Source organism: Nannobrachium achirus (assembly GCF_963921795.1).
Source record: "Nannobrachium achirus genome assembly, chromosome: 17".
Taxonomy (NCBI): Eukaryota; Metazoa; Chordata; class Actinopteri; order Myctophiformes; family Myctophidae; genus Nannobrachium; species Nannobrachium achirus.
The window spans coordinates 18,297,606-18,316,595 of NC_137824.1; the positions used below are offsets into that span (position 1 = coordinate 18,297,606).

Sequence of the window (18,990 nt, forward strand, 5' to 3'; positions counted from 1 at the left end):
ATGCCTGGAAATAGAACAGTGGCATATTGGAACACGGGGCACACAGCGCACATTGACAGGGTATAGGTAGGCCCAGAGCCCTCTATTGGAGAGTTGTGTCATCTCCGATTCTCCGTTCACTTCATGGGGCCAGGTCTTCTACATACACATCTATTGGCGATAGTGACATGAACCGGAAGTTTACGGAATGCATTGGAATCTATGATGACATTTCCGGTACATGAACCATGCGACCGGCGCCGTTTCTGACCCCGCATTGGCAGAACTCTCTAATACAAGGCTCTGGGTAGGCCTACATAAGACCACAATGGCGGCGGGTGTTCTGATGCGCGCCATTCGCAGCCCGTGTGTAATTAAAATGAGCTTATGACAAGCAGGATTGATCGTATTAAACTCTCAGACCATTTAAATCTGTGGTTCCCAAAACTTTTAGCTGGAGACCCAAAAGAGAGAATTTACGTCTTCCCCCAAACTAGTGAAAATAGCCAATCTACAATTGCGACGTGTTGTGAGATTATGGATCTGCTATTTTCACAATTGGAATGGAATTTCTTTTTCTTTTTCTAAAGTTTTATCCCACGATTTTGTAACCCATTTTTTCACCCAGTGCCAATGGCTAAGCTGTAATCCTGGGCGCCACCTTCCCTCTGCCAACCTGGGGAGGGCCCCAAACTGAGCTCATGCTTTTGAAAATAACTATAATTTAAAACAAAATGTAGGAAACATGGGTAACATGGGAAACAGTGATTTAAATGATGTAAAAGGAGACCTGTTATTAATACGAGTGAGTTTGACATACAGTAAAAAAAAAAAAAAAAAAAAAAGAAAGAATCAATTTCCAGTGACAAGTTATGTACAATCATGTGGCAAAAACAAAAAAACATCCAAAAATATAACATTTCCTTTTGTAAATACACATAGTATTCTTAATGGCCCAAAAAACAATAGCATTAGTAGCTTGGCATCAGATCACTCTAATCCCAGATACAGTACTTAGCCCCAGCAGAACAGACAGCCTGCAAGATCCAAGGTCCTACCCTGAATCCAAAGAACATTAAGTACAGCAGTGGTTGCCAAGCCTTTTCCCTTGGACCCCCCGCACCCCGTCTTACATGTGAGCTGAGACCACCTACGTGTGTGTGTGTGTGTGTGTGTGTGTGTGTGTGTGTGTGTGTGTGTGTGTGTGTGTGTGTGTGTGTGTGTGTGTGTGCATGTGCGTGCACGCACTAGTTCTCGTATGATGAATAGCCAAAATAGCTGATCTAGGAGCTCAAAACGTGTCACATGGCGACACGTTAGAACATTTCTATAGGCTATTGTTTGACTAAATGGATGAAAACAAGTTATACTTTTTTCAACGTGTTTTAAACATTTCGACCACCTAGTGCTGTAGGTCCTACAGCTACAAGCAGACGAGACCCCCACCCCCTCCCCTCTGATCTTTGGCACCTCTCAGACCCCAAGCTAGGAAACACTGAACATCATCATGCTACTGGAACAAACCAAATCCCTTTGCATCCTCGGCTTTACAGTCCAAACTATACAGCAGTCCCAGCCTAGTGTACCGTAACTATCAAGCCAAACACAATGCTAAACAACAAATTCATGTGTTCATTTACAGTAACAGATTAGAGTTGTTTTTTGGTTGTTATTGAAGCTTATACAGATGATGATGATACTGTTCTTTTTGCCATAGATGGATAGAATGTTTTGATGCTGATTGTTTATAATTCTGTAGCATTACTTAGTGCCAGTGTGTGTGTGTGTGTGTGTGTGTGTGTGTGTGTGTGTGTATGTGACAGAGAGAGAGCGAGAGAGGGTAATAAAGGTGCAACAGTTAATCAAACTATAATTTAAAAAATTATTAATTTGAATAAAATAACTTTGAAATGTCATTTTCCCGAAATACAAAAGAAAAGCTGATCTACAAGCTCACAACACACAGCATCGGCTGTTTTCTGTATTTTCTGTAATTGTTGCACGACTACTAAGTATAAAAATGGGCTTATTCGGTTAATCGGACTAATCGATTCCGTGACGTTGATTATAAAAAGAAAAAATCTATTAGAAATGTTTCATGTGGATTTGTTGATATATAATAAATATATAAAGAAAATAACGGATAACGCTAATAGTGTGTAACAGTCTCTGCAGGACAAAGACTGGAATACCAATTCATTTTGGGGGTCCACTTGCAATACCCTTTAAGGCCCACCAGTGGGTCCCGGACCACAGGTTGGAGCTCACTACTGTAATTTGACTGGCATTTCATCAGGTCCATAAAGAGCCATGCACAAGGATAGAATACAGTATTATTATGGAATAATAATGAACATCAGTGATGACCAGTTATATGAGGATACAGTTGAAAATGGGCCAAGTTCAAACTGAAATCATGCCTATTCTGGGGTGGGGGAGCGGGGTGGACATTCGCCATAAAAAAATAGCCGATCTACAAGCTCACAACATGTCGCGACGTGACACGTTGTGAGCTTGTAGATCGGCTATTTTTAGGCAAAAAGATTTGGTGTCGGGTAGACAGAAGAAATCGGTCAAAGCACAGTTGCAACTCAAGTCCAGTTCTCTAAGACAGTGTTTCTCAAACTTTCAAATGTCAAGGTCTCCCCTTAACTCTGACAGTGTATGGGTCAATTTAGACCCCCCTAAAGGACCCACAGAGTCCCCAGAATCCACTTTGAGAACCACAAGACGACAGGGGGTTTCAAAGTGGTCAAAAAGATTTTAGGAGTCAGTGGAATCCAGTATGACAGAGTGCACCATGTCCGTCACTCCACTCCACCGTCAGATCTCAGAAGACTCGATCCTCTCGATCCACGGCAGACCCGAGGCGGAGGAGGATGGTCTCTCCTCTTCCTCCTCCTCGCCGCCGCTCTCCTCCTTCCTCCTCCTCCTCCTCTCGGGAAACTCCCTGTCCAGCGTCCCGCTCCTGCTGTCCATTCCTCCTCCTCCTCCCTCTCCGCGCGCCTCCCTCCCGGCGGCAGCGGCGGAGCTGAGGAGGTGCAGCTCGCGCTCCAGCGCCTCGTTGCGGTGGAACATCTCCAGGTAGCTGGCCTGCAGCTCCTTCTGGTAGCGGATCACCTTGTCCTTCTCCGTCTGCCACGTGCGGCGCTCCTCCTCGAAGGCCGTGGCCTGCGCCTCGCTCTGCCGCCGCTCAAGCAGGAGCTCCGCGCGCAAGCGCTCCTCCGTGGAGGAGGTGGTGGCGGCAGGGCCTCCTCCTCCTGCTCCTACGCACCCTCCTGCAAGCCAAAGGTAGAGTAGAGGGTAAGTCAGTGTTTCCCAAACGGCGTCCCTTTGTATGTCAAAGGAAAAAATAAAAAAAGATTCTACACTCAGATTATGTCAATTGTCAGGAAACGCTTTTTTTCAACAGGCCGTAACTAAGCGACGGACCATCGCGGTAAAAATTTCTAACAATGGGGGAGCGGTCTGTTGAAGCCTATCCACAAGTTTCCGCGGGAGTTTACTGGAGACCATCGGGACCAAACTTCCGGGTTTAACAGCAGACATACAAGCTAACGTCGCGTCGCAGATGCAACCCGTTGTGAGCTTGTAAATCGGCGCCGGAAGCTCGGTACAGACGCCTGCGCAATGCACTATGGGGCGTTGGAAACTCGTGGATAGCTGTGTAGTTTGTGAGATAGGTGATTGAGGGGTGCCTGTTAATCCTGTTGCCTGATTGATTAGAACATGGGGTGCACGTTGAGTAGATACTGTGGTTGGTTGTTTGGTAATAGAAAGGTGGAGTCTGTAGAGTACACAGTATAAGGGAAAGTAAGTAAGTAGTAAGTAAGGGCTCAGTAAGCGTAGTCACTCTTGTCACTCTGCCACCCCCATTGTTTGATTTTTTTGTTTTTGTTGTAATGATTGCAATTTCTTTTGTCCTGGCCAATGGATCAAATTAGAACCTTTATGGTTTTCTCCAGTTTTCTGCAAGCTCGACTGAGTTGTCTCCTGTTCCATTTCTGAATAGAATTTTCACAGTTTTTACTGACCCCATTCACACTCTCACTTCGTGACAAATAAAGGCATAAAACAGAGTGTAGATATCTGATGAGGGTATTACAGGGGTAATAGTGTAAGAGTAGAATGGAATGATAGTGGGAAGTGGGGAAGGGGTCTTCTTGTGTTAGGCTCATAAAGCTAGATGCACCTGTTCCTCGTTAACACCTTGTTAAATCCCCTCATTAACACATTTGTTTTTATGATTCTGTCTTCATGGGGGTGGGGAGAGGAGGAGAACACACTTTGTCAGATGGGGTAATGGGCCGTCACACTGAGCACCAACTGTAAACTTACAATGTAAAAGTAAAAAAAGAAGTATTCTAAGTGGATGACGGGGTGAAAGACTTTAGGATGAGTACTTTCCAAGTTTATAACATAAATCATGGTTAACTGGTGAGATTTCTTGAAGGCCTGGCTTTTTATATTACTGGGTTTTGTGATGATATATATTGGTAGAATTTGGCTTTGTTTTGAGTTCGTTTATGTGCTAAATAAGCAACTTTGAGAGCTGTTTTAACTACACTGCACTCTGTCGAGGTGCCAACTTGCGTCTTGTGCACTCGTGGCCATGTATGGCCTACTTATGTGCCAGCAGAGCGCGTAAGTACTGCGGCCATCAATTCGGCCCTGGCATCTTGGCCCAGACCGGCCCAACACAACCGGCGCGAACTGAACATAGAAGATCTACAAGCCCACAACGCATCGAGGCAGCGGCACGTTGTGGGCTGTTAAATGTTTGGGTGGGACTCCTGGGCCACAGTAGCCTGTGATTGGGCAACTAGGCCAGTATTCAGATGATAGACAAGCCAGTGGGCCAATCATGTGATGTTTCTGTGCTCTGTGATCCGGTGTTACTGAAGGATTTGCCCTCTCCACTTAGTGGCCGCCCAGCCCAAATATTACTATAATTCTTTTTCTTTTTTTAATATATATTTTTATCCCACGGTTTTTGCAACCCATTTTTCTCACCCAGTGCCAACTACCTAACCTGTAGTCCTGGTTTCCGCTCTCCCCCTGCCGCGCCAGGGGAATTGGGGAGCACCTGGCTGGTTAGGGGGAGGTAGTATAGCAACCAGGACTACTGCATGTTTTTGTGCGGGCATCTACCCTAGGAGACACGGGGAGAACATGCTAACTCCACACAGAAAGGCCCTATCGCCAACCCCACCCAGGGTGTGGGCGCTGATGACGCGGAGGGAGGAACACGCCCCCAGCGCCCACAGCGTCCCCCAGCAGGAATCGAACCCAGGACCTTCTAGCTGTGAGGCGAAGCGCTAACCACTGTGCCACCGTGGCCCACAAATATTACTATAACTAATCTAAAATGGTATCACAGGCCCACTTGTATAGTTGGCGGGGGCCAGATGCCCAGTCCACCCCTGCTCCTTACCTGCTGTACTCTCCTCTGCCGGCGCTCTGCCCTCGTCGGCGGGTGTGAGCCTGCCGCGCCTCTGCGTGGCGGCCGTGGCCCCCTGCAGGGCCTGCTGCAGCCCGTCTATGTGGGCGTCGCGGCCGCGCAGCTCGGCGCGCGCCTCCCTGAGCTCCGTCTTCACCTGGAACAGCTCGCTCAGCTTCCGCGTCACCTCGGCCTGGGAGTCCCTGAGCTGCTGCTTCAGCAGGGAGATCTCACCCGACTTCTGGCACACCTGGAGAACAAGCCGTCGTGAAGAGAAATAAGCAACCATGGTCTGGGAAAACCCAAGGCCCAAAGGAAGCGACTATCATAGGCCACATGAGCACTATTTACTGTGTATACGTTATTAATTAGAAAATTCTGCATATTTGCTATTTTGGGAAAAATTCTGAATATTTTTTACAAAAGATTTTAACAAAAGATATTTGCAGATGGGGGACCACGGACAAATAGTTATTAATTTGGAGGGTCCTTGACATGAAAATGTTTGAGAACCACTGGTTTAAACAAATTTAGGAAGCTAGTCCCAAATAAGCAGCTGGACTTTAGAAACAAGCCCAAATGAGCAACTACACTTGAATCAACTATTTTGGACTATGGACTACAATTAGTCTGACCACTTAACCCTGAATTGTACAGTATTAACTCAGTGAATGCCACCCTTTATTCAAAATCTACAAAACTGGTGCCAGCCATTTTGCTTAATTTTGCCTTTTTATGGGGGCCAAAATCATATTTTGTACTTAAATTACATATATAAATCTATGCTTCTATCGAAAGCCACACTACCCCTCTTACAAAGGAAAACATGTATATTTATATATATATATCCTATCATTAGATTTGGGCTTCAATAGAACATGTGTAAGATGTCTTGATCATCATCATATGTGTGTGCTGTGATGGGCCCTGTGTGCAATCTGGAGTGCAATACCATTTGAAAACCACCAGAGGGTGGTCTCCTACTATCTGATCAACTAACAGAAGAAGGAAGAAGACGTCCATCTTTTTTTTGGTTTGGGCCTGTTGTTTACATTTTGGCCAGGCCTTTTAGCTAGCATGCTACACAACTTCGGAACCCTGGCGATCGCGATCAAGGATAGGTAGAGAAGAATGGATGGCACCGCTGGAATCCTGAGAATTTTCTGCGTTTTTTGAGTACTTATAGTTCGTCAGGGATGCACGGGAAAGTGTATAAACGAACGTTTTAGATAACATTTAAACGGCCGGAACCAATCTTCGGCTATACCGATTTTCCGCCGGACTGTGTTACACTGGTGCTACAGTCAAATCGGCCGTATCGCTCAGGTCACGGAGGCATATGGCCAACTTCTAGAGCGATTTTTTTGAAATTACAATTATGAAAAAATGATAAAACTTTTGATTAATTAAAAAGACGTAAAAGACGTTTATGGCACCGAGGTCCAAAGACGTATAAGACGTTTATGGCGTTCAGTGAGTTAATAGTCAAAACAGCCAATAGGGACACCATTTTGAAAGTAGAACTATGACATTTCTATTCATTTCATCCGGCCGTGGACAGAAATGAAAATAATTATAAATAAAATAATTTAATAGCTCCAAATAATTGAGATCAGACGATCTTGTAACAATCTTTTGTCGCCCAAAACTGCTACTTCGCAGGATTCAAATTCAAAATCAGCAAAAGTAGCAGATCCACAAGCTCAAAACGCTCTTTTACCAAAAACACTAAAGATACGAATTTCTGGAGATAAGAAGGTCTCTGCCCCGATAACAGCGAACAGCGACAGGCCGGGTCGTACGGTACCGTACCTGCCACTGGGTCTCCTCCAGCGTGGGGGAGGTGACCTTCATCCTGGTGGCCCCTCCCCCTTCCTCCTCCTCTGGCTCCTCCCCTTCCTCCTGGCGGCTCCGCCCCCTGCGCAGGGCCTCCATGTCCTCCTGCAGACGCCTCTTCTCCTGCTGGGCCTTGTAGAGCTGCAGCTGCATGCTGCGCTGCGAGCGCTGCGCGTGCTGCGACACCTGCCGCAGCTTGGCGGCGTACAGCCGCTTCAGCTCGTCCACCTCCTTCTCCCACAGCCGCTGCTTCCCCTCGAACACCTGGGGGTCGGAGCGGAAGGGTTCAAACCCAAACTCGTCATCATACGTATATTTGAGTAGGCCTATGAAACCCTAGAATCATAACCCTACTTTATCATTCATTTTAACACATCTGGTGCCAACCCCGAGTTTCCCGAGTTTGTATTGGTACCAACGCTGTGCCAACCCCGAGTTTCCCGAGTTTGGGCCGTTTTTGAAAATAAATAAATAAATAAAAAATTCAATTTTTTTTTTTCAAATTTTTTTTTTTGACCTCCAGAAATGTATTAGGCATGATCGCGATCGCGAAATTGCATGTTTAACCCCCATACCAACCCATTCTTTCAAACATGGCAGCCATGTTTGTTTACATCTGAAGAAAACATAATGGCCCATAAATCATGAATGCCTGAACGGATTTCCAAGCGGATTTTTTTGTTTGAAAGCTGTGAACAGTGTGCACACACGTGGTGCATCAGCTAGGCATGGGCGTGTACTTTTTACACAATTGCGCAATTACATGGAAGTCTATGGTAACCATGGCAACGTGGGACATTGAAGAGAAAAAATCATTGCAACTTAAGTGTTAAAATCAATGGTACCATAATTTACTAAACGCATATCATGATGATTTCAAAATATACTTTAAACTGGAGATTGAAAACATTAAAGGTGGTTGCACACTGCTGCGTTTTTTCGTTGCGTTTTGGAAATCCGGAATCTGCAAAAAAAACAACGTTTTTCAGGCCAAGGAGGAGAGAGACCCAGTGGCGACAGTTGCGAAAATCTGAACAAATCGACCCTGGTCCAAAAATTAATACGGGCGGCAGTGTGCAAACGTGATTGACATAACATGAGATTGATTTTTTATTTACCGGTACGTGCTCCAAAATTCGCTCCGATTCTTAGTCAATATAGAACGAACATACGTAAGTGGAGGAGCTTTCCTGGCTTTAAAAACAAAGCAGACAGCAGTGCTTCTACCAGGCCTCTCTGACAGAGAGGATGCAGTGAGCCTGCAGCAGCAGTGACATGATGCTGACAGTATGTGACTCACCTGAGCGATGGCTCCCTCGCTCTCGTCCAGGTTCCTCTTCATCTGCTTCAGCTCGTGTTCCTTCTCCACCAGTCGCTCCTCCAGGTCCCGCACCTGAACCAGACAGGGAACAAAACGCAGTAAAGATCTGTGACCAAACGTTCTCTGTCCATCACCCGGGCTGTCGTAACTGGGGATGGAGCTACAAATTCGATAACAAATTTATTGAGTACCAGGCCGGTATCAATACGCTTTGGGCTTATTATCAAGCTTGTTATCGAGCATAGCGACCCTTGACGTCATGTTTAAACAATCAAGACAAGAGGCGATCAAGACTATATTATTACAGTACTATTCATAATATAAAGCCATTTAACACTTATTACACACTAATGAATGATTGTTTTAATGATATTTAATGATAATATTTGTTACTTTTGTCAATTGTCATCTTTATAGATGGTGGCCTGCCACAAACTCACAGTCACAACAACCGGGCAATAAAAAAGATACCAATTCTGTTCAGAATTTGTCGTAAAATATTAGAAGTGTTTTCTCTTCTCGGAAGAAAATAATTATGTTAAAATCCGGCACACAAACCATTTCCTCCACGGAGACGGAGAGGGCCAACTCGTAAGGGGGCGGAGCCTCGCCGCCGTAGGGCGCCAGGCGGGTCAGCGTGGCCATGCTGCGACACGTCATGTGACACGACGCCATCTGCGCCATGACCACGCCCCCAGAGCCCCCCGCGCCCTTCTGGGACAGACACGCCCGGTCCAGGGAGCCGATGGTGTTGATGTGACCCATGGATGCACTGGAGGAGGAGAGGGGAGGAGAGGAGAGACGGGATTGCGTCACAAAGGCTCTAAATGTCTCAACAGAAGAGCAAGGAGACCAAATACAACCACCCCAGATGTATATCTTATATTGTATTAACATAGGCTGTGATACATATTGGACATGATAACATTTAAAGTTATTAAGTTAAGTTTTCATGTAGTTGACAGGCTTCCTCCAATCCCCCACTCGACCATGATTGGAGGAAGGCCCCACTCTATCCTGATTGGAGGAAAAATTGTCTCCTTCACCAAAACTGAAACTGCTTTTTTCTCCTCACAGGGGATAAGGCTAAAGTCCAAATATGGACCAAACACTCTATAGTAACTAGCACTATCAGAACATAGAGCCATTTTGTTAATATTTGAATTAAATGAAATCACCCTACATTTAATTAACTAAAAGAAAGTTACAGCTGTACCAGCACTCTATGTCTCCATAGGAAACCACTGCTGGTCACCAAATTGTTGGCTTCGGAATCCATGAATTCAAAATCTCCATGGGGTAATTAATTCTTTGAGTGAACTATCCCTTCAAGTACAGTACTTAAATAAACTCAGCTACTTTACATCAGTGCATATACCAGCTGAATGCAGAAGTGAAATGAGCGAGTGGGTACCTGATGTGAGAGAGGTGTGGGCGGAAGGGCGGTCGGTACGGAGGCAGGCTGTTCATGGAGTTATGACCTGAATCAGACAGGTTGTCATCGTCCTGGGTCGTCCCACGCACTGATGACAGGGCCTGCGCGCACGGGGACAATTATTAAGGCAGCTGTTCGTCATCACGCCAACAACAGGCTTTAATAATAGCATCAACGCCACGTGTGACTCACTCACAAACAGCGGCCCAGTGGCGGAGCTATTCCACCCATGCACTGACTCAGTGCTGGAAGACATCGATACGCACAGGCTTCAGCCTGCTTCTTGTTATCCATGACAGAATAACAGATCGTCGCTGTCGGGTGGAAACCTTGTCCACCAAGCTCACAGCGTGCTGCGAGCTGGTAGATCTGCTATTTTTTGAAAAATCATGAAAATGTGTGCAAATCTTTGAATATACCTTTTTTAAAGCGAACATTTGTAAATCAAATATTTGCTTCTGGTGGGGGCGGTCCCTGTCTGATACATAATGTTTCAAGAAAGGGGTCGGTGGCCAAATACAGATAATTCTAGGGGTCCTTGACATGAAAACGTTTTAGAACAAGAGTAGAAACGAGAGTTTTTCAAAAACCTTAGAACTTTAGAAGACATTTATAGAATCGGGTAAAAAAAAAATCAAAGACGTGCACAAATTTTCACATTTTAAAAGAATAGCAGATCTACAAGCTGTGAGCTTGTATATCTGCTATTTTTCAATAGTTAAAGCATAATGGTTAATGTAATAATGCGTTCCCGGTCTTAAAGGAGTAGTTCATCCCCAAAATGACTTTTTTTCTATTGATAACTCACGCCATGGAGACTTGAGTTCAATAATATTTTTTAGTTTTTTGTCGCATTCCTAAGACAATAATTAGATTTGAGTAAATTTACCCCCATTGATTCCGCATTTGGGTCCCCATCCGGAATCAATGGGGGCAAAGTTATAGTTATAAAAAATATAGTTGAACTCAAGTCTCCAAAAGGGGGTGAACTACTCCTTTAAATGGGTTTTAAGACACATAAGCCAGCGCCTGCAGGCATGTGTCAGTCAGTCAGGTCACCTTGTTGTTGTTGCCTCCGGTGGTGGCTCCGCCCCCTCCTCCGTGGCGGGAGGGCGAGGAGGAGGAGGAGGAAGTGGACACGGCCTTGGGGGCGTGAGCGTACGCCCGGTGCAGCCCGTTGGACACGCCGTGGTCCGCGCCGCCGTCGTCCATCTTGGAGGATGGGTACAGGTTCTGCATGGAGCTGAAGTTCTTGGGAGTGACGGGCTTGAAGGCCGAGGGCCTCAGACCAGACTGAGGAGGAGAGGAGGAAAGTTAAGAGCAAAGCGTTTGCTAGTGGTGGAGGGAGTACTCACTTTCTTTCACTTAAAATTCAGTGATGGAAAAAGTATTACTCCAAAGTTTTACTTAAAGTACCAAATGTCCCATTTCAAGTTTTCAAATGTTTAAAAATCTGTTGACAATAGCAGATCTACAAGCTCACAATGCGGCGCATTGCAACACATTGTGAGCTTATAGATTGGCTATTTTCAAATGGCCAACATGTATACAGTAGGTTTGAAGTGGTTAATGTATGTTTTGTAATAGAAAAGAAGAAAAGGTCCGCACACTGTCTAAAAGCTCCCCAAATCAATTTATTAATTGAGCGGAAAGAAATACACAACGTTTCGGCCTACATTGGCCTTCTTCAGGTGTAAACCGTTTTGTAATAATAATCAATTTACAAAGTAACTAGTAACTAAGGTTTTCAAATAGATGTAGTGGAGTTGGTAAAAGTGCAATATTTGGATCCGAGATGTATTGGAAATTGGAAATACAAATACCTCAAAATCGTACATCACTTGAGTAAATGTATTTAGTTATTCACACCACTGGTAAAAGTACCAATACCGCACGGTAGAAATACTCTGTTACAAGTAAAAATTTGGTATTCAAAATGTACTTACGTAAAAGTATAAAAGTATTCGCATCAAAATATAGTATAGTTACCAAAAGTAAAAAAGTATGAGCAGCATGGCCTCTAGTGGGGCTTTTAGTCTCTGTAGTCTTGTTAGCAGATGAGAGATGGGTAACAGCTCTCTTAAAGAGGAAAGGGGGCGAAGAGAGACGATGAAGTTTGAGACAGCTAGAGCTGAGTCAGGGAAGCTCCACGCAGGGTCACATAAATCACTGTGTTTCTGTTCAATCAATACGCTTGTTCCAGCCTGGGCTGCTGTTCTGTGTTCGTACTGTAAGTCTGATCAATTCAGGCAAGAAGACCGCCTGAGACTTCCATCGCTGCCATGAAGTCACGGCATACCAATGGCCTCAATGCCCTCGTACAGTAGGCTACCTGACTAACTACTTCTCCAAAACGACTGACGCCCATAGCCACAATACCAGAGCAGTGGTTCTCAATCTTTTCAGGCCGCGACCCCCTAAATAATCATATTTAAACTGGGGACCCCCCCATCTTGAGGCATTACATTTCGTATAACACAGTTCTATTGTGAAAATAGGGAAAATGATCATTCTACTATCTATTTCCCCCTTGGGATAATAAAGTTATCTATCAACTTTTTTTTTGGGTTGATGACATGTATTTACACTTAGCTGCTCTCCTCCATTAGTCCCTCCCTAACATTTTAATCTAGTTTTTATTTGTCTATGAAATTGTCATAATATTTAGTCATAGTTTTAGTCATCATTGCTTAGTTTTTATTTGGTTTTCATCAGTGGAAAAGGGTAGCCGAAGACCATTTTTCGTCACAGTTTCAGTCGACAAAACGAACACTGCTGCTGTGTACTGTAACCAGGGACGTGCTGGCCATTGGGAAAAGCGGGACAACTCCCGAACGGCCGGTTCATTCCCGGCCGGTCAAGGCCGGCCATTAGGAAAAAATAAAAAATAAAATATCTGCCTTTGTTCCATTTTGGGGGCTGGGCGGCCAACAAAGTAAATCGTCACTGTCGGTCAGAAACCTCGTATCTCCAAGTTTCAAATTTGTATTTTTTTTTCGCAAAGCAAAGCCCTGCTTCATCATATAAGGCCATCGCACAAAAGTAGTGAAAACAGCAGATCTACAAGCACACAACGCCTCGCGGTGCGAGGCGTTGTGTGCTTGTAGATTGGCTGTTTTCACTAGTTTAAATCATTTTTAAAATGATAAATACAAAACAAGAGATCTCTCTCTATAGCACGCAATGAGGGCCTCTCCAACTCTTTTTCCCGGGCTGAATCAGGGGCCCAGCACGTCCCTGACTGTAACTGCTGCAGACCAAAGCCTGGCTCACCTTCTCGTACTTGCCGCCGGTGGGCAGAGAGTTGTTTTCTGTGCCGTCTCTCTGGTAGACCTTGGTGTAGATGTCGTCGTCCTCGTCAGCGTGCTCCCTCTTCACAGAGGTCACGCTGCCAGAGGTAACGCTGTCCTTGGCTTTGGGCTCCTTCCTGCATAGCATAGCAACAGTCAGAGAACCATAATGTCACCTTTTAACAGTGGTGGGGAAGGTACTCAATTTCAAATTAGGATTGGGACGATAAGCGATATTATCGTTTATCGCGATAAAAAACACTCACGATAATCGTATCGTGGAGATATAATATATCGTGATATTGTCCTCCGTCATGCCCTGGGATCAATTCACCTTTTATTTGCCGAGCTGCATATCCGGTACCACATAAACCCTCTATAATTGGTAAAAGGTACTAATAATATAGGTACTGGATACAGTCTTTTTTTTAAACTCTCTATCAAATGTCTTGAGCTTGTAGATCTGCTATTTTTTGGCAAATGTTCCGCCCCAGGATAATGGATTTTGATTATCGCGATAATATCGTAAATCGTGATTTCTTTTGTCACAATAATCGATCCCTATTTCAAATACAAATAAAAGTCTGGTGATCAACATTTACTCGAGTAAGAGTACTCCTAAACCCCTCCTCGTACAGGGAAGTGAAGCCAGAATGGGGGAATGTGATCACGCCTTGTGGCACCTGTCAGAAGGCATGCGGCAGAGTTTTGCACTAGTTGCATTCAGGGCCGGCGGCTGCACACAATGGCTAAAGGTGCTCTGCTTTAAAGGCCCAGTTCACCTCTGGGACAACCGGATCTTATTTTATTGTTGTTTGGGACAAGATCAACACAATCCTGAGTTATTTTTTGTGTTCAATCTGTGTTTTGAGATGTTTTAGTATTTCAGCATGAATGATGATGCATTTTTGCATCATCATGCATCATGCTGCATCATATAATGCAAAATGCATCATCATTCATGCTGAAATACTAAAATAGAGATGTCCATCTCAAATCGGCCAGGTGAAAACAAAAGGCTACATTTGCATACCAATGGGAGCGTGTGCCAAACCGGTTGTGGCCAGCCAATGCTGATCTAGTGTATTATAATGTAAGCAGGGGATTTACTGCAAGGTGGGGGTGCTTGGTGGCAAGACTGGGGCTGCTTAGCAAGCCTCAGCACCCCGTGCCGCCGGGGCTAATTGAACCTACCTGCTGATGTTGAGGTAGTTGAGCATTGGGGCACGTCCTGTTTTGGCGAGGTAGCGTTAAGGCGACATAGCGATTAGGCGAAATACAAGTGTACCAACGCTTTTTCGCCTCATTTCTTTTTCTTTGAGGAAGCCACTGATTTACACTCAGTAGCAAACTTGTTCTAATAATGTGCAGTGCATGCAGCGTGCCTGCTTGTTACCCTTAATGTGAATATTAAGCCACACTGTGGCTTGTGAAAGTGTTTCAATTGTAGGCTCTGTTGATTATTAAATAATAAAAATAACAACGTGTGCTGCGCTGGACGTCTGACACAGTGACTCGCTCATTCATTCTGCAAGTTTCTGCGCCTGGAAAATAGCAGATCTACAAGCTCACAACGCGTCGCGGATGCGAGGCGTTGTGAGCTTGTAGATCAGCCACTTTTGTCAGCCACTTTTGTCACGGAACACGCCACGATGAAGAAGTATAAAAGCCAGGATTTACTTGAGTGATGTGATGTGTGTTGAACGGAAATGAATGGAAATGTGCATGTCGCCTTATCGGCACGGCAGAAAAGTGTGAATGGAAATTTGCATGTCGCCCTATCAGTACGGTAGGAGACCCCGTTCGTACATTTGCCCATGTTAGTACACTTCGCCTGAACGCTACGATTTTCCCGAGCATTGAACCTACCTGCTGATGTTGAGGTAGTTGAGCAGCTCTCTCTGGTTGAAGCCCTTCTTCAGGAGGCTGTGGTTCTGCTCCTGCTGCTGCTGCCGGGGTCTCACCTGGGAAATTAGCTGAATTGTAAAGCTGCAAATTCAGTACCACTTACTGTAAACCCTCTGTACTTGATAATAACGGACCTGTGAAGACTGCGCTATTTCACTCTACACAAATCGATTCGCCAAAAATAGCAGATCTACAAGGTCATGACGCGTTGCAACTCAATGCGTCTTGAGCTTGTAGATCTGCTATTCGGCGAACATTCCCCCCACAGAAATAGGGATGCCGGAGGTTCAAGTGGCTAGACAAAAGTGTCATCTGAAGTTTGAAGCATATTTTGATCATCGCGATAACATCGTTAATCGCGATAATGTTTTGCCACGATAATCGTGATGCGTCATTTTCATAGTGGTCCCATATAGGGCTGTCACGATTATGACATTTTACATGACGATTAATTGTCACCCAAATAATTGCAATTAACGATTTAATTGTGTTTTTGTCATTGACAATTACATTTCTGTTTGGCTTTTAGGCTTTGAAGTTGCACATGGTAGATATGACACATAATCTAAATATTCAAAGAAATTACTGACATATTTGACAACTTTATACTTAAAAAAGAACATTGATAGTGGAAATAGCCGATCTACAAGCTCACAACGCGTCGCGATGCGAGGCGTTTTTTAAACTGTTTGAAACTATATGAACATTTTTCAACAGGGAAACGATTATGACGATTATGACACAATAATTGCGATTATGTAAAATAATTGCGATTAGACGATGATGTAATAATTGTGACAGGCCTAACTAACTCTCTGTCTGTCTGTCATCGCGATAACATCTTCAATCACGATAACGCTTTGCCACGATAATCGTGACGTGTCGTTTCCATAGCGGTCCCATATCCCTGCAGTCTCACCTGGGGCACGGCGCGGTTGTCTCTGCTGGCAGTCAGGTCTGGCCTCTCCACCAGGCTGCCTACGCTGCCCATGCCGCAGCGGGACGAGGGGAGCGGCAGCGGTCCCACCGGGAAGGCGGCGCGGAAGCTCTTGCCGGGGTCTCGCGTCAGAGGAAGAGTCTGGACCGACGTGGCCATTGGTCAAAAGACGGGGCGGGCGCGAGACGAGCTCTGTTGAAAGAGACAAGAAAAGGGGGGGGCTTTACTTTACTAATTGTAACCTAGCTGGCGTCAAATTTTGTGTTGTGTGAGCTTGTAGAACGGATACTTAAGTAAAAGTATGGATAGAATTTACAACTTAGATGTAATCATTTTATACTTTCAAATGTTTTGAGCGGTGCAAACCGCTCGTACATTTCACTTTGTGTGTATTATTTAGTACAGATCTCCATGAGTGGATAGGCAAAATGTATTAGTGCGGATCTCCATGTACCGTTTATACAGAGATCCCTGCTCCTACACATAAATTAACTGAGGTCACGGACAGAACGAAGGAGATATGCACTGCTCACTTCGCACAGGTGCGATTTTTAATAGTGGAAACAGCTCGATCTACAAGCACACCATGCGTCACGATTTACAGCACTACTTCAAACAGGATGTGTCGTTTCCTCCTTTGATTGATTGATTGATTGAACATTTTATTAGACACAAATGAAGAGCAGAACAAGTACAGTCAAAACAACCAAGTCATACCACAAAGCACAACAGCAGTAGAACGCACAGTAAACATGTGCCAGCAGCACGTATGGTCAAACAATCACCATGCGGCAGTGCACAGCTGAAAATTTGCAAATCAACAAATCAGTTTGAATTTGTTTTGTGGTTATCTGCTCCACAGATGCCCTGTGTGTGTGTGCGTGTGTGCACGTGAGCTGACAGATGTGTCTTCGTGCACGAGACAGCTGTCTCCCACCCAGCATGCACCACTGACATGCCAACACCATCAGATCACAGCAAGGTCAACCGCAAAACTCTCTGATCTAATATCCTTGTACATGCACACGTACGCACACACACACACACACACACACACACACACACACACACACACACACACACACACACACACACACACACACACACACACACACACACACACACACACACACGCACGCACACGCACAGCTAGTCTATAGCTATAGTCTGAATGATGCAGTCTTCTTCACACAGAAGCAGCGACAACAACCAAAAAGCCAACATTAGTGTGTAGGATGGATGCTCAATAATAAGCGAATGCACGGCGGCCCACATCCCCTCCCTCCCATGCAGGAGAGAGAGAGGAACCCATAACACAAGCACTGTTTGAAACACAAAACCCTGGGAGGGCCGTCCGTCGCTGCTGCTCAGCTCTGTGGGGGGAGAGAGGTGTGTGAGGCAGCATAATGCCAACGCTGTCGGCTTGGAAAACTTGAATGTAAATGGGAAAAAAAGAATGTCCTCCCGAAAATGTTAAGAATAGCTGATCTGCAAGCTCACAACGTGGTGCGACGTGACGCATTGTGTGAGCTTGTAGATTGGCTATTCTTGCTACTTTTGTTTGAAGAAGGCCATTTATTTATGTAACAAAAAAAACATGAAAAGTTCAAACACGTACAGATACTGCAGATGGTTTCTTCCCCCATGGCAAAGATATGCAATATCACAAGCCTCTTACATAACGTGCACCCAGCTAGGTGGTTACAACAGCAGCCTCCACTCAGTTCCCAGAACAAAACAAAAAAAAACATTTACAATTTTGTGGCAGAAGTGCTTTTGGTAAACATGATCACACATGATTCTAAACGAGTGCAGCGCTTTGCTTATAGTTTTTATCGGCTTACAGTATATACCATGTCCCTTGAAGGTCATGCATATCCAGTTCAACTATTATGATTCTTTTTTGGGTCGCGGCCTGAAAAGGTTGAGAACCACTGCTTTACCCCAATTCTACCCCCATAAGCCTTTATCCATCCATCCATCCATCCATCCATCCATCCCTCTGTGCTTGATTCAGACAGCCTCATTAATGGTCTATATTGACCCCTCACTCTCCTCCCCAGCATAAACACCCCCAGCGGCCTTAAACAGCGTTCTGAAGCCCCATAAAACACACACACACGCGCGTATTGCTTTTTCCAACCATAAACTGGACTCAGGGGAAAGAAGAGAGCGTGCAGCCTTGCACACACACACACACACACACACACACACACACACGCACACGCACACGCACAAGCACACGCACACAGAAACACAGAGCGACTTTCTTATTTTAGACCATATAAAGTAACTAGCAGTTAACAACCAGCAGACACACAGGCTATTTGGAGGATCTATGGAGGCTATATGTTAGCAGCGTGGGCCTTTCCTCCCAACCCTCTGATTTAGAGAGTGGCTACTGTATGTAAGAACATATCCCTGTCAAAAGAATTACCATAAAGTACTCCATACCCCTCCTGTATCCGTTACAATCCTGTGTTTAACCAATTCGAAGCGGGCCTAATGATATCACCCTTGGAGTCCTTATCCACTTACTGTAAACCCCAGCATCTGTACTGTGTGGAAATCTTTCGCAGAAATACTGAAAATACACTGAGGGACTCCGCTCAACCATATAGACCAGGGGTCTTCAACGTTTTCAGGCCAAGGACCCCTTATTTGAGAGAGAGATGAAGCAGGGACCCCCACAACCTGTTTATAGATTCCATATAGTTTAATTGACAGCACGATGATCAGTGTATTTTGGGTTCATGTCAATTTGTGTTTTCAGATATTTAACCACTTGAACCGTCAATACTTAATAAACTTGACGTTTTTCACTCTGTGCTTAGTCTGCTCTTT

At 44.8% G+C, this 18,990-nt stretch overlaps 1 protein-coding gene across 2 annotated transcripts in view; it reads right to left on the reverse strand.

The window, feature by feature from the left end:
* Positions 1 to 2,513: 2,513 nt before the first annotated feature.
* The window catches only part of n4bp3 (NEDD4 binding protein 3), a 61,107-nt gene continuing 44,630 nt past the window's right edge, over positions 2,514 to 18,990 (reverse strand). For both annotated transcript variants that reach the window (XM_080745645.1, XM_080745646.1), the window contains exons 2-11: positions 16,129 to 16,338; positions 15,171 to 15,265; positions 13,285 to 13,438; positions 11,071 to 11,304; positions 9,991 to 10,112; positions 9,135 to 9,348; positions 8,556 to 8,648; positions 7,232 to 7,519; positions 5,414 to 5,669; positions 2,514 to 3,257 (exon numbers count right to left, since the gene is read on the reverse strand). In XM_080745645.1, the coding sequence (XP_080601771.1) occupies positions 2,803 to 3,257; positions 5,414 to 5,669; positions 7,232 to 7,519; positions 8,556 to 8,648; positions 9,135 to 9,348; positions 9,991 to 10,112; positions 11,071 to 11,304; positions 13,285 to 13,438; positions 15,171 to 15,265; positions 16,129 to 16,305 (2,088 nt within the window). In that variant the 5' untranslated portion in view covers positions 16,306 to 16,338 and the 3' untranslated portion in view covers positions 2,514 to 2,802. The remainder of the gene's footprint in view (positions 3,258 to 5,413; positions 5,670 to 7,231; positions 7,520 to 8,555; positions 8,649 to 9,134; positions 9,349 to 9,990; positions 10,113 to 11,070; positions 11,305 to 13,284; positions 13,439 to 15,170; positions 15,266 to 16,128; positions 16,339 to 18,990) is intronic.